Here is a 15396-nt window from a genome sequence, read left to right as displayed (position 1 = left end):
TTCACACCAACCAAGCACACGACGCCCGCACGGCCCCATCACGTCCCCGCCTCGGGCGGCACACGGGGCGACGCCTGGGGGGGGGGGGGGGGGCCGAGGCCGGCAGCGCTTCCCACCCGCCAACGGCCGCCCCTTGGGAGCACCTACGGCTTCCCGCCCGCGGAGCCCCCTCCCCTCAGAGAGGCGGTGAAGGGCCCGCCCAGCGCCCAAGCCAGGCCCTGCGGCCACGCGCGGCTTCTCCAGCCGTCCCGGCGGCGCCGGCGGCGGGCGGCAGGACCCGGCGCTGCCCCGCAGGAGCGGCTGCCGGCGGGGTGCCGGCGGCGCGCATGCGCGCTGCTCAGCGGCGTAGGCGGCTGCGCGTCGGCGGGCAGCGCCGCGTCCAATCAGCGGGCGGGGTGTGCGCGAGGCGGGGGGGCAGGGGCTGCGGGCGGGTAATGTTGTTGGGAGTCACCTGACCGCTCGCGCCGCAGTCGGGCCGCAGCCTCTGTGGCAGGAGCAGCCGGGCCGGGGGGAACGGGAGGAGGAGGAAGAAGTGGGGGGGGACAGCGAGGCGGCGATGGCGCTGGCCTCCGGCCGGCCGGCCCGCGGGTGAGGCGGCCCGCGCGGAGGAGCGGCGGCAGGCACCGAGGTGAGCTGAGCTGAACCGAGCCGGCCGCCACGGGGAGCGCACCCGCGCGTCCGGTGCCCGTTGGGCTGAAGGGGTGGAGGCCTGGGGGGGGGGGGCGAGGGCAGCACCATTCGGGCGGCGGGGGAGGTGGTGGAGGAGGCTGAGGTGCGTTCACAGCGGCGGTGTTAGTCAGCCCCCCCCTCCCCCTTGCGGCCGGCGTAGTGGGAGGGCGCTGTGGGACCCCGGGCAAGGGCGACGGGGTCGGTGGGACGGCGGGCGGTTCCCCCTGCGCGGTGCCGTGCCCCGGGTGTGCCCCCGCCCCGTTCCCCCGAGGCCTGTGCCCGGCGCCGCCGCGGGGCTGGGCGGTCCGTCTCGTCCCCGGTTTCCGGCGGTGCCCGTGGGCTCCGGTGACGCTGGCGTGACTGTCCCACGCCGCGGTCCCTGGCCCAGCGCGAAGGGGGCGGCTCAGCCCTGCTGGAAACCCGGCGGTAACCCCGCTTTTCGCGGGTGAGGCGCGCAGCCGGGGCGTTCGGTGCTTGTTACCCTTCGTGGGACCTGGGGAGGGTTTGGTTTGAGGCCGTGAACGGCGAGATCCAGACCCTGCCCGTCGCGTTCCGCGCCGTGGGGTAGCTGGCGTGCTTTGGGGCATGCTGAAAGCGCAGCCATTGGAGAAGAACCGGCACCTGCTTTTCTGTCACATTGCGTTTACATTCTCCAGTATGGCAGTGTGACAGTAATTCCGGTTCGTATACTTCTAAATGTTTGTTAAATTAAAAAAGGAAAAAGCAAACGTTCTAGCAGTAAAGGTAAAGTGAAACCAACTCTATGCACAGTGTTGTCATGCGGTAACTTTTGACAGACGCGTTAATTTGAGGCACTTCAGGAAGGCGCTTTGTGTGAGAAGCATTGGACTGTAGCAATGGAGTAACTGCAATCCAGAAACACTGTAAACTGAGGTTACACAGTGCTCTGCATGCTCTGTTATTAGAGTCAGTTCTTTAATCTCAAATACTATGCCACACTAAAGACATAAGAGTATATTCCTGTCAAACATGGTGAGTCCAAATTGAAGCAACTAAGATATTCCAAATCTTAATTTTTGGTTTATGAGTTTAACTTTAAAGGTCGCTTAAATGACATAATTACTCTTGGATGCCCTAATACTTGTAAGCCTGTGTGTATGTTAGCAAGTAGTGAGGCTCAAAAGTGGCAGATTTGCAGAGAGTAACAGTTGTTGGTGACAGCAGAATATCCACATTGTATGCTTTCCAGAAGGGCTTCCTTTGAGCTGACTCTGCTGAATCCCTTAGCATTTGGACAACTTTAGAAGTACTTGTAAAGTATGTTTCCTGGTTTAATTTAGTCTAAAAAAGAACCTGCTCTGTTGTCTGGGTCCATCTTGTGAAGTGAATGAAAGCACAGTAAGTGGGATGTTTGGGAAGTTTGCTTCGCTAGCATGCTCCCGATTCTAACCAAAATGCTGAAGTGGAGGTTTAACTTCCATCATCATATTCTTGAGTGTTTTATTCTCAAAAATTTCCACAATCTCGTTGTGCTAAATATTTATTTGCTTTCAATAGATTCCAAAATCCTTATGCTAAGGATATTTTGAACAGTAATAAATTTGTGTTAATATAAGAATTGTCTAATATTAAAAACCATACCCTTTACCTGAGTGTTTGGATCAAGTGGCACTCACATTGGGCATAGAATAGACATGTCATTGCACGAGTTGTATGAGTCCCAAACAACTTTGCCCTATGGTTTAGGGAAACAGAGCTCAAGAAGACTCCTTGTCATGTCATTCAAGCCCCACCACCTTCCCAGTTTTATAAGGTGAGAAGAGGTGTTCATAGAAATTCTATATATATTTCTTCTTAATCAGACCTGTCTTTCTTCCTGCACTGGGCATGCTGGTGTGAGGGGGAGGAGTGGTAGGTCAGTCAAAGGATTCATGCTTGTGTCTGATTGCTGGTATTTTAGTTGTCCCCTAGAATTTGACCACTGAAAGTTTCATGGGGGAGGCTTTAGGAGCAGAAAAAACTTTGTGGTATTTATAGTGCAAGTCCTGTTTATATGCAATCCTGAGTTAAACCATAGGTAACATGTTAGTTGATGCAAATGTGGGTAAGAACAAAATGATAAGTGAGCAAAAAATAACTGCTGAAACAGCCATTAAGTTGTATGAATTCAGCCTAGTATGACCACAGTGGGTATAATGTGTGAGGACCCACCTGCAGCGTTCCCTGCCCCCCACCTCCAGTTCAGAGGTTAGCAGTGTGGAGAGGAAAACAAAAAAGGTAATAAAAGACTCATTTTGCTGGAACAAATCATAGGCTGTGCAACAAAAGTAACTCCATCTCCAGCTGTATGGTGTGCTTTTCAGTTAAGGCCCTTTTCAGGGTGGAGGGAGGTTTTGCCCTTGTTAAGGAATACGGAGGGAAATCTTAGTATTCTGTATAAATGTCAGTTAGCAGGTCAGAGTAAGGCTCAGCTGACCAGTCAGCTACTGAAGCTTTAAAAAGGAGGGGGGAAGTGTGCTATGAAGGGCAAACTGACTTTAGAAGCATTGGTGAAATACAAATAAATTGAGTTTAATCATTAGACATACATTAGAGAGCGGAAGAGGTAGCCCAGAGTATCAGTCACTCAAAATGTCTTTACATGAGAGCCTGCGTCTTGAAGAATATTCAGTTAATCTTTAGAATCATGTTGAGATAGTTTGTTCGTGAATGACTTCATCTGAACTGTCAAGATAATGTTTGTAGGTGTTTTTTTGGATTCCAGTTTTGCCCATTGACTAATACTCTGATAAGTAAATAGATAGCATTTGCTATCCCTGTTTACGCTTCTTTTAACATCAGTGTTTTATATGGTACCATCCCAAAAATACTTACTTATAGCTCAGCTAATAAGGCTATGTCTTTTAACATCGTATGTCAGAGAAGAAATAGTCTGCAGTTTCCTGGTGGGAAAACTGAAGCACAGCTTTATGTGATTTGGTCGAGGTCTTTGCTAGAATTACCATTCGAAGTCTGGTCTTTGTATCTTTTTTTCCTTTTTACAGAAGCATTGCGAGTCCTGATAAACCTATGCTTTTCTGTTTTTGTAGAAATGTTTCTGAAGTTCTTTCTGATTTGTGTCTAAGACATTGGTAGAAGTTTGTTTCAGTTTCACATACTGTGAAGAACAGTTGTGGAAACAAATCAGAGTTAAAAAACCAATGCCAGAAACAAGATTATGAATGTAATTTCCAAAAAGTATTTTCTGTGACTTGCAAATATATTTGCTTCTCAGTTCTTTCAGGTTGCTTCTTGTGTCCTTCTAAGTTAGAATAAGGTACATTAGAACCACAGATGGTTAGTTTAGTATTCATTAGAAGTATTTTGACATACATACTTGTGAAAGGTTCTGACAGTCATTAAACAAAATTATTCTTGTGATGTGCTTAACTGTGGCCAGGAGTAGAATATCTGGCTAGAAGTGCAAAGGTATTTGTCCTGTAAGTGAAGGCAAGAGTTGACAGTAGATGTTAGTTGTGCATGGTTTACATTATGCCAGTTTACCACTTATTCTAAGTGAATATTTTATTTTCTAACCTAGTTCTTATTGAACAAAAAGGTAAAATCATTTTCTACTAGTATTTTTTTGGGTGCTGTGTTTGTGGGATTTTTCTTTTTGGTAGGTGTTTGGGTTTTTTTTAGGTGACCCATGCCTTTAGGAAGTCTGCGTTGTTTTTATCTTCCCAGAGTAACTCTGTTTGAATACCAGCAGAACTGAAGGATTATAAATGATAGGATTTTGCTGCCAAGGACTCTCTGAAATCCCTTCAGTCCTATTTCATTTTTTAGTGGTGAAACAAACCAAATCCCACAACATGCTTTTTATTCCTGATCCAAAAATTAAACAATTAGTGTCATGTAAAATAATGGTAAGCTGCAAAGTAGTAATATTTTTTTCTGGCTTTGGTATGGACTGCTTTGTGTCATCATCTGAGGGAAACTATTCAAACCTCTGCTCTGTGGAAAATTTGTTTGATTACACAGTATCAATCCTTTACTACTTTAAAATCCCAGCTTCTAGAGTGCTGCGACTACTAGGAATCTCAGGTTCCAGCCTTGACCTGCGCACTGAGTTCTCATATAGCTTGCAAATATTCAAGAAGTGAATATTCAGGCTTAAAACCTGGAAAACAAATTAAGACACTCAGTGCAGACTTAAAACTTGCCAGGCTTCCTGTGATTCTTTTTAATTCTTGCTTGTGACTTGACAAGAGTCCAAATGCTGTGGTAAGAATTATGTTGCAGAAATACGACCTAATAGCTTTTAAAAAGCTCATTTATGGAATTAAGCTGTGAACAATACCATCCAGATGTTTAGACTAATAAAGAATACAATTTAGAATTTTAATTATGGATGTACTAGCCATCTGAAGATGAGGCCTACTTTTTTCTAGAGGAGAAAGCGTTGTTCTTATGAAGCAAAGCTTACTTTTTGCTTTTTTTTATCACTTTTTTCTTTTAAAGTCTTTTTGAACTAAATATGGAGAAGCAATAAACGTGAACACTAAAATGCTTGTTCATTCCTTGTCAGCATAACATGAATCAGCAGCTATTAACTGCTGTGGGCATTAATCTGTAACATAACTTTATTTCCTTAAAAGGAGAGGTAGCTGGGGGCAAGGGCATAGATATAAAACTTTGTAAAAAAGCTTTTGTAGTGTATTTTGAATAAACTGTCTCTTATCCAGACTGTCTTGTTTTAGCAATAGTAAATGATGATTGTCCCTCTTTATGTACTTTACAGACTTTACATCTGTGGATGACAATTTTTTTCTAGGATAAAGTAAATGTCCACCCTAAGGGAACTGATGGAGATGAGTGAGCTGCTCTAAGTTATTCAGTAGATCAGTACAGGAGTCTGGGATAGCACCCAGAGTTTGTTTCCTCCAAGTTATTTTTTGGGGGTCTACAGTGCCTTTTTTTTCCAAATGCTGAGGAATTTAAAGTGTTCTAAGAGTACAGATATGTTACAAGCATGGGGATAGCTGAGCAGACCTCTGTCTGCTAGGTGATAAATTAATGTTGCTAGTTTTATCATGATGGTGATCACAACTGAAGTTGCATCTGGATGTCCAAGTTCAACCAGCTCAGATAGCAGTGACAGCAAAGATGTCTCACCTGGGTTCTGCAGCTACTGACGGGGAGCTTCACGCTCTGCTTGCTCCAGTTTCAAGAACTTCACCCGTGTACAAGTGAGAGTTACTGTGATTACTACAGAGTTTTGATATCCAGTATGGTATTAACAAATAGGTGTTCACTAAGTAAGTAAAGACTAAGGAACAGGTTTTTGTTTACTTTTTTAGTAAATTGGGTAACTTTGGGTCTGGATCATTTACAGGAAACTCATAGTAGTTGAAGGTCAGAAAAACACACCCCATATGTTTAGACTAAATTGATTGTGACAGTAGAGCCACATAATTGATATCTGAGTCTAGCAATAAAAGATTAGCTCTTCTTTTTAGGAATATCTGAAATGGATTTATTGACTGATGAAAAGTAAGAGGCAGTTGCTCTTTAAGAGAAAGTACTGACTTGATACGATGTAACTCCTGTAGCTCATATATTTTTGCTTGGCTCTTTCTAGTACCATTGCATCTGGGTCGAGCATGAGACAGAAGAACTGCAGGTCAGTTTGTGCAGGTTTATTGCCCCGCTTGCGATTAAGTGTATTGCAGATGATGGTAGCAAAGTACAGTCCTGTGTTTTATTTGACAGTGAGTCTTTGTAAAAGATAATCATTAGGTTTGGATGCTAGATTTGATTGAATCCAAATGCCTGTGGGTTCCCGTTGTATCTTGGTGACCATTAGATACTGGATATTCTTTTCCAGGTCCTTAGATTCACTGCTGAGAGTTTAGATTGTAAGTTTGTGTATTTCCTGAAAGTGCAAGCCTTCTAAGTAGTAAAGGCATGACCATTATTGATTTCCGTGGATTTCTGTGCTCTGATTTAGTATTTTGAAGGACACTTGAAACATTCAAACTCAGAGTGTTCAAAAAGTATTTTGATAAACGTGTACACAAATCATAGGTGTATGGTAGTATAAATAGAAGCAGAAATGACAGTGTTTTGCACTCTCAAACCTGTATTTCAGTTTTAAGGTCTGTTTTAGTATTCTTTGGCTGTTTGCCTTAGAGTCTCAGAGCCTATGGAGCTCATTTCTGTGACTCATTCATTCTTTCTAGTGAATTTTCTTCTAACGCCACCAGCGGTTCTTTCCAGTGTCAGCTGATCTGACGTTCAAAACACTCTTTTTAGCTGTAAAGCATACCCCTTTGTGTGTTGAAATGTCGCCCATTTCAGTTTTTGTGGTGTTTGAGTATAAACTAAAGCACATTGAATTTACCTCTGTTAGTTGTCTTGTTGTTGTTCTAAGTTATTCTGTGGTAAAGTTCCTGGCAGCTGTCATAGGCAGGCGGTGACACCTCCAGCTGTTATTTTTGTCTTCTTTGTTCAGAAAGAATGATGCAAGTATACAAAAAACCAGCTATAAGCATACAGAATTGATGCTATTGGACTGTTTCTCGAAGTTACTGAAAAGCTTATGTGTAAACTATATGGCATTGGGGCGATTTTCTAACATTGATGGAAAATGCAAGATACTATGTAGATCTTCATTTGAAGTCTGAAGAAGTTTTTAGTATTAATTCACTGCATGGAATAATAGTAGATTTTATTTTCTTAGTTTGATTTTTATGATCCTGTATGCTTGGCATACATTATTAATAAAATAATTTGGACAGAGCATTCGTGTGTTAGAAATGTTCTACAGAAAAGCTGGAATTCTTTAGTAGTTGTCCAGTGGGCATCTGGAGAAGTGGCAATGATTTAGCATAGTTGCTGCTGATGTTAATATTTGCAGTGAGCTGATGGGCGGTACAGTTGCTTTATTGTTCTAAGGTTTTGAATGTCGTCTAACATCTGCATCTTATTGCTGTTGCTGCTAGTTCACCATGTAACTTTCCCGTTGAATGGGGTTTCTGTTTTTTATCAGCTTTTTGCAACCACAAAGGACCTAAGCTTTATGGCAAATTCTGAAGTTTGGGCTCAACAACACAGAAAAAGGCTTATATTGAGTGTTCTATGTCAATATACATACGCTGTGTTTTGCTGTCCTTTGCGTAATGGGCAAAATTACTCCTCAGCATTAAATACTTGAGAAAGGGGTACTGTGTCAAATCCTGAGTTTTGGGAGTGATTTGCTAGGAAGACATCTTGTAAAAGGTGTTTACTGGTTTTATTAGTATTATTTAATATATATGTACATATATTACATTAAAAATATCTATTATTTATACAATACTTTATATTTACATCTATTATTCAAAAGTATATATCTTTTTAGTGAAATGCAATGCAAAACTCTTTCCAGGACTGTGTAGTTCTCTGAATTTCCAGAGGCAAACATCAAGCAGTTCTCTTGCCCTCTCATAAATATAAGCTGGTTTCTGTGCATGCCTTTTGTCAGCTTCAGTGACAACTTGATGCTTCAAAGCTTCCTTCACCTCTCACACAACACTTTTCATGTTGACCACAGGATGTTGAGTGCAGACTTTTACATGTTGTGGTGGTGCTGCTGAGTGTGAAAGTTAGTCTACCTTGTGCCGGATTTAGATGTGTGTGAATGAGAAATACACACTATTGTGAGTTTTATCCTGGTAATGTGTTTCTACTCTTATGCTATCTATTCCAAGGTAATATTGTCTCTTATCTTTTTCCTTCTGTAACTTCAACAGTTCGTTATAGCTTTAGCTGGTTTCAGCCATAATGACTACAATCTTTGGAATATATACTTTTTTTTTTAAGTATCACATGGGGAGACTTCATGGTTTACTTAAACATCTGCACCAAGTGACTCTCTAAAGCAGACATTGTGGGGGGAGGAAGCAGAGGATCTTTTAACTAACTTCTTTTATTCTGCAGTCACCTAGGAGTTAGAGCAGTAATTGCTACCAATTGTAAGCAATCAGATGAGCAAACCTGCAGTCTAATTTTAAAGTACCTTACACTTGCTACACTTCGCAATTACCTCTATGTTAATACAAGCTAATCAATAACTTTAAATGTATGAGAAGAATGAGCCTTGGATGAGATCTTTATTTGCCAATGAGTCTTGAGGGGCATTTTACTGCCATCTCTACACTGTGTACTTGAACAAATGTATATTCCTTTTATTAACGTTGTTGCAGTGCTAACTTTCAATACAATAATAAGTATTTTATATGTTTTTTGAAAATAAATATGTATATACCTAGTCAATTAAAAGTAGAGATGTCTAAATTTACTGAAGATGTGTTAATTTTACAGGTAACTGTCAGGCATAGTTTTCTGACTGAATTGTATGCTAGTAGGGAGGAAATAAATGGAGTTACTTCACTTTGATAAAGCAAAATAAAGTTTTATAGCTAGTGTTTAGGAGAAAATATTTTTGCCCTTAGGCAAAAGATTTTTTTATCACAAAATCACTGTCTGATAAAGAATGGAAACTTCATAATAGCGTGCTTAGTTGTATTTTCAGAGTGGAACTTGATCATTCAGCTGCAAGTGTTCCTTTATGCAGTTTTTATATTAGCATGTGTGTTTATATACACTCTTGCTCTCTTTTTTTTCTTTTTCTTTTGTCTCCAGACCATGAGGTTATTAGGTGTGCAGAATTTCAGGTGAGTGGAATTTGAGGAACGCTGTTGTACTGACAGTGCTAGTTTTCTTCCGCTAACTGAGAATTTGCATTTGGTGAGCTTTCATGTTTCTTCTTTAATCTTTTCAGCCTGCATGGTAAAGACTATTTTAAGTTTTTTAAGACCTTTTTGGACTCTCCTGTTTTTAATGGTAACAGCTGTATCAAATATCTTAAAGAATATTCTTGCATGATTTTGTTTCGTAGCATCTTTTGCATTCAGTCATGTGGTTGTGTGTTTACATTGACTTTGTGAACAGTGATTTAACTATAGTCATCTACTGACTTTTGGAATACTTCTGTGAGTTATCTGTGCCTGCTTTTAGTTTTCCTTACTTAAGTGTTAATTTTAAAATAAAAATAGCATGGTCAGAGTTTTAGTCTGTTTTCCAAAGAAATAATTTGTGTTATCATTGTTTGTAGTATGTTTTCCTTCTTTTTAGTAACTTGTTGCTGCTTTCATTAAAACTGTTGCGGAAGAGGGGAATCTGATAGATAGTATCTGTAGAAAATGAAATTATATAAAATGGACACTTGCACTGGGAGGAAGAAAGCGTTAGAATAGCCTGTCCTTGTAGGACAATTGCAGCATGAGCTTATAAATTATAAAGCTTCTTTAAAAAGCACCATTGAATTGTTTTCTCTACTTCACACCTTTTCCCCTCTTTGTCCATGCATAAATGAAATTAATTTTAAGAATTTCTGAGTCTTCCAGGAGAATAGTTAGTAGAAGAAAAATTAAACAGTTCACAGAAGAGATTACTTTTGCTCTTTGGTACAACAGGAAGTCTTGTTCTTGTTGTGTTCTTGCTGTTATTTGTGGTAACAAACCTACTTATGGACAAGTGTGTTTTGTACTCGCGTCGCTGTGGAAAATCTAGGTGGCTGCTGTAACAAATACTATCATAAAAGTGGTACCATGCCTTTATTATACAACTGGAAAACAGAATTAAGACATTCACAAGTTTGACCTGTGTTAGTACTTCTCTAAAGTGTTACAGCTTTCTACAGTGGTTACATTTTCCCTTTCCTGTTTGATGCTTTTTGTTTTCACCAGCATTTTCAGTCTTCTGGTTCTTTTCCTTTTGATTTCTCTCTTAATCATGTATGACAGTAATTAGATTTTACAAAGACAACTGAGAGAAATTCAGTGTTTGTGGCGTGTGTGGTGGGTTTTTTGTTTGTTTCGATGTTTTAAAGGATCTTTAAATTTTGAAATTCTTAATGAAATGCTGCATTTTGTATTTCGGATTACTCAAAACTTGCATGCTGTGTAAATACAGTGAGGACATAACTTGGCTGATGAAATGTTCACATTGGGAAGTAAAACATTCTGTCAGAGTAAAGTGTTAAATTGAATCATGCTCAAAGTAAATATTTATTTTCACTTCTCAAGAAACAGAAGGTAGTGTTTCAGTGTTGAAACTTTTTTTTTTTTTTTGGCAGCAGCAACATTGGAAGCTCACTATCAGTGCTTCAAGGAGGCTGCATGCTGTTTTGAAAGCTTGTTGTGTGCCTTGTGGAGATCAAGTGAAAAGGAGGGTTGATTGTCCTCTGCATATATATATGTAAACAAACTACTGTTCCTTTTAGCCTTCCATACTATGAAAGTGTAGTGAGCTGAGGTGGATATTGGAACTGATTATTTTAGAAGGGAAAAGCCAAGAGCAGCATATATGATGCATGGGTTGTCTGTCTGGAGGTTTGGATAACTTGGGACTTCAAAAGAAGAAATTAAAAAGAACCTTTAAAGGCCTGCCTGTAACTATAGTCTCCCTCAGGAGTTTTGCCTAGGTGTTCACCCCAAAATATGTCCTTATCTTGCATACTTCCCTGTGCTCCCTACCATCCTGGGTTTAGTCTTCCATTTTGTCCGCTGTTCCTTTTTGATTTTTTTTCTTTTTTTTCCTCTTAGACCTCCTGGTAACAAATAGGGAATCATGCTCTGTTAAACTGCATGTGTTGTAATATCTGAGGAATATGATAAATTAAGGATATAAAGCAAACAGATTAGGAATACATGATTTACATTGCAGTGCTTACATCTCATAAGCTGTTATAAGAATACAATTTCATGAATAACGGTTTCACAGGGAATTATTTAATAATTCCCATCTAAACTGATTGGAAAGTAAATATTTCCTAAGTAAACAAATCTGCATAGTCTTGTCGTTCGGTGTATGAAAATATTTAAACTGTGTATTTGCTTCCAATAATAAGCCCTTTAGGGTTAACAGCTCATGGTATAGGTATTACTTATTGGGGAAAGCTCCAATTTGTGTTACTTCTTTTTCTTCCCTTAGAACTTTAATTTTCACAAAAAAATCTTGTATATTTAAACAGATTCCCCAAAACAGACTTACTTTCTTTGTCTTTGCGAAGTTACGATCTGTACATTTTGTTGGTAAAGTTGACTGTGAAATTGAGCGTACAGTGTTCTGTGAGGGAGTGGGAAGGGCAGATAATGCTGATGCTCTGCACTTAACCAGAGTCCAGACTGGTACGGTGCTGGCTGCCACTGGAAGTGTGGATCTTTTTCTCCTTTCTTTCTGTTCAAAAGATTGGTAAAACATCACTAAAAATACCCGTATGCCATTAAAAGAACTTGAGCAGTGAGTAACCGGGAGTATAGCTGGCAGGGTGCTTGGGTTTTTCCCCTGCTGTGTTTAAAAATGGCCATGCCCTCCTCCCTCCCTGGATTGTGAAAGCTTCCCATATTTGAAAACTGAAGATTTGCATTGGCTACAGTTTTATTGTTGTTGGGATCTGGCATATCATAACAACCTCTGTTGAGCAATATAATGACTGGGTAGTCCTGCGTCACCTGAAATGAGTCTCAGCAACTGTGTTCAGTTACAGTAACTCTTAGGTAGAATAGTCCAGTGTAGTCTAAATGCTTGGTTTGTGAAGGTAATAGTTTTCATAGTAATATCATATTTACCTTGCAGGGCAGTTCTAAATCCGATTATGTGGTTTCTTAATCAAGATTTAGAGGCAAGGATACTTCTTATTAGGCTTTTTTTTTTTTTTAACTGGAAGAAAGTCTCAATCCAAAGAACATAGCAATTTAGAAATACAGTGTAAAGATCAGACTTGGAAATGCTGTCAGACTTTGCACTTTCTAGGATGGTCGATTTCTTCCCAGTACCTTTTTTTAGCAAATACTAGGAGTTCTGGAATAGCTTCAGGACAGCTATGTATGTGCTTGCTTCAATGTTTTGACTGTCATATCACTTCTACTGTTGTTTATTATCCAATAAATACTGTTATTTCAGAACTTTGCTCTGTCACAAAAAGGATTCCATTGCCAGGTGATGTGAATCATAGTGTTAACAAGCATGACAAATCAAATAGTGATGAGCAGAAGAGAGGAAAAAAAGGCTGCATTAGAGAATTAAGGCAAATGGGAAATGGAACTAATCTGCTTTAAAAACAAAATGCCAACCTGCTGGAGAGAAAATGAGAGTATTTTAGCAAGGCCTGATTGGTTTAGCAGGTAAACTACTTTTGAAAGAAGATAGAAGACAGATATTTTAGTCTGTACTGGGTGAATCAGTAAACAGAAGTAGCTTACATAGTATTTTGGTGAATTTTGGCTTAATGCATCTGTTTTTTATTTCTCTTTACATTCTCATAGTGTTGGAGTCAGGATATAGTGATAACTAAAAATGAAAGCTTAAATAAATTTAAGGTGTTACGGTAAAGTTTTGACTAATCACTTGCTGAGGAAAAATCTGTTCTTTATTACTGAAGTCAGATGAAAAGTGGTTCGCTTTCTGGTCTATGAGACTAAAAAAGCAATATTTTAAGATGTGCATATTAAAGTTTGGGTACTGTAAACGCTCATAAGCATGTATTTGTGTAATAATATATATGAAATATTATTAATCTTAGTCTTGAACAGGCAATGCATGTGTATGAGTTTGCTTATTATGTTTTAATATCAGCAGGTTCCTGTTGCATATAACTTTCACGTGTCCAACTTGTTTTTCCTTCCTCCAGATTTGAAGAACAGAAGCATGCTTTCCATTGAGACTTACACTACCATTTGTGATACAGAATGTCTCTAAGTGAGAAGAATAGCGTGGTTTTTGCGTATGAATCTTCAGTACACAGCACCAATGTACTTCTCAGCCTTGATGATCAGAGAAAGCAAGATATTCTTTGTGATGTTACTATTTTAGTGGAAGATCAGCGATTTCGGGCTCACAAAGCTGTGCTTGCAGCGTGCAGCAGTTACTTCCTTTCAAGAATTGTGGGCCAGGTAGATCCTGATCTTATCATCACTTTACCGGAAGAGGTCAGTGTCCCTCCCTTCTGTATTTTACCTGCCAGTGCTTCTCATCTGTTTTGTTCAGTTGTTTTACAGTAGGCTTGTGCTTAACTGAGAGGTTAAGGTAAGGAGTTTAAGAACTGAAGGGAGAATTTCTTAGTTGTAAAGCTGCCATTGGTTGAGGTGAAGGCTAGACAGATCAGAGTGTATCACAGACTGAAGAGAAGTGAATGTTGTCTTGGGGAATGTCTAGGGGAGAAGTTTTCAATTATGTATAATTACTTTTAAAATTGTGCACCTGTTTTAAAGTAAGTTTGTCAAAACACAGGCTTTAAATGGTAAAGTGGTGTTGCAGAATTAGTCCTCCTATATGAAAAGAGAATACTTTTGGAGTAATAAATAAAACAAATTAAAGCTTAAAATGGCAAAACTTTAAATCAGTATCATTAAGATTTGGTTTCTTATGTTTCAGTAGTACAACTGTGCTTATATTCCTTGCTTGCTGCTTCCTGTTGTTAATAACTTTCTTCTGCTCAGTTCCCCATCCTTCTTACACACTGATTGTTAGCAGCTTGATATTTTTTTTTCCGCTGTGTTTTATTACTTTTAAGACTGAGAAAATGTATTGCAGTTACGTGCTTTCTTTTTTAACCCCTAAAATGCGTATTCTTGAATCAAATTGAATTTAAAGGTATTCAGTGGGAATGATCCAGAACCTGACATCTGTGGGAAAGAAAACTTATTATTACATATCTGGAGCATGCAAGGCATTTAAAGATTCCAGCTGGTATTTAGTGAAGTTAGAAGAGGCATGAGGCAAGCGACTGGATTTTCGTATGAAATGCTGTGCCTGTAGATGAAAGGTGAAGAGCCTCCAAGTGCTCTGATTGTGCCCAATGGTAGCAGTAATCTGAAGAGTTGGTTGTTAAATAATCAATGGCTTTCTGGGAGGTAGTTTATGGTAATTAGCTTTGGGGGTGGGAAATAGATGCAAATTGTTGGCAACTCAACTAGACTCATTAAAGTTGGAGGAAAGTTGAAATTCATTGATTGCACATCAATGAATATTTATAGTGACAATGGAGATTACATTATAGACTTGTTCTTGTACAAGACTGAGTTGAGTGCAACACAGCAATGATGTATTCTGAAAGCCTGTGCTTTAGTAAAGTAGCTACCTCACTGGCTGTGTAACATACTGACATAAGCACAAGGATTCTCTGTTACCAGAAAGCAGAGAACTATGTGGGATTAAGTGGTGTCTTTCAAGGGCTTCAGTGGTTTTTGCTGTTCTGTATTAATCAATGAATTTGTTACAAAATTACATTACAGCATAATACCACTATGTCACTTTTACTCAACCTTCTTACTGTGTCTGTGTGTTCATTTCTTCTTACACTTTTCTCCTAGTGGCTAAATAAATTGATAGCTTGAACGTTTCTCGGATTAAAAGAAAAGTAATGATGGGAGCTGATGTGGAAGGAAAGTTGCATGCTGCAAGCACAATGCCATGATTTGGAGTAAAAGAGGGAAGCTGGTGGCATGTTAAACTTTGAATGTTGAAGAGAGAGTTTTGCTTCAGGATGATGGATAAATAGGATCTTGGAAGAATAAAAAATGTAGATCAGAGCTGGAGAGGGGAAAAACAGTCTCTGATGCAAAGCAACAGTGTTCCAATGAACTCGTGAAATCTGAATTAGAAGGGACCAGAGTTTGTAAAGAAAATAGAGGAATGTATTAATCCTGATATTTACTATAATGTAGACTTAAGAGGACT

General features: G+C 39.8%; 1 protein-coding gene across 4 annotated transcripts in view; it reads left to right on the top strand.

Annotated features, from left to right (window-relative positions):
* Positions 1–470: 470 nt before the first annotated feature.
* BACH1 (BTB domain and CNC homolog 1) overlaps positions 471–15396 on the top strand; it is a 28382-nt gene continuing 13456 nt past the window's right edge. The window contains exons 1-3 of one of the 4 annotated variants that reach the window (XM_075433198.1): positions 471–628; positions 9298–9329; positions 13349–13646. In XM_075433198.1, coding sequence (XP_075289313.1) covers positions 13407–13646 — 240 coding nt within the window. In that variant the 5' untranslated portion in view covers positions 471–628; positions 9298–9329; positions 13349–13406. Of the gene's footprint in view, positions 629–1071; positions 1350–9297; positions 9330–10792; positions 10915–13348; positions 13647–15396 lie in introns of those variants that run through there. The other 3 variants (XM_075433189.1, XM_075433214.1, XM_075433206.1) reach the window with 3 other exon arrangements.

Source organism: Opisthocomus hoazin, chromosome 1 (genome assembly GCF_030867145.1).
Source record: "Opisthocomus hoazin isolate bOpiHoa1 chromosome 1, bOpiHoa1.hap1, whole genome shotgun sequence".
Taxonomy (NCBI): Eukaryota; Metazoa; Chordata; class Aves; order Opisthocomiformes; family Opisthocomidae; genus Opisthocomus; species Opisthocomus hoazin.
The sequence above is the reverse complement of the archived record's forward strand: the minus strand, read 5'-3'. Positions and strand labels throughout refer to the sequence as shown.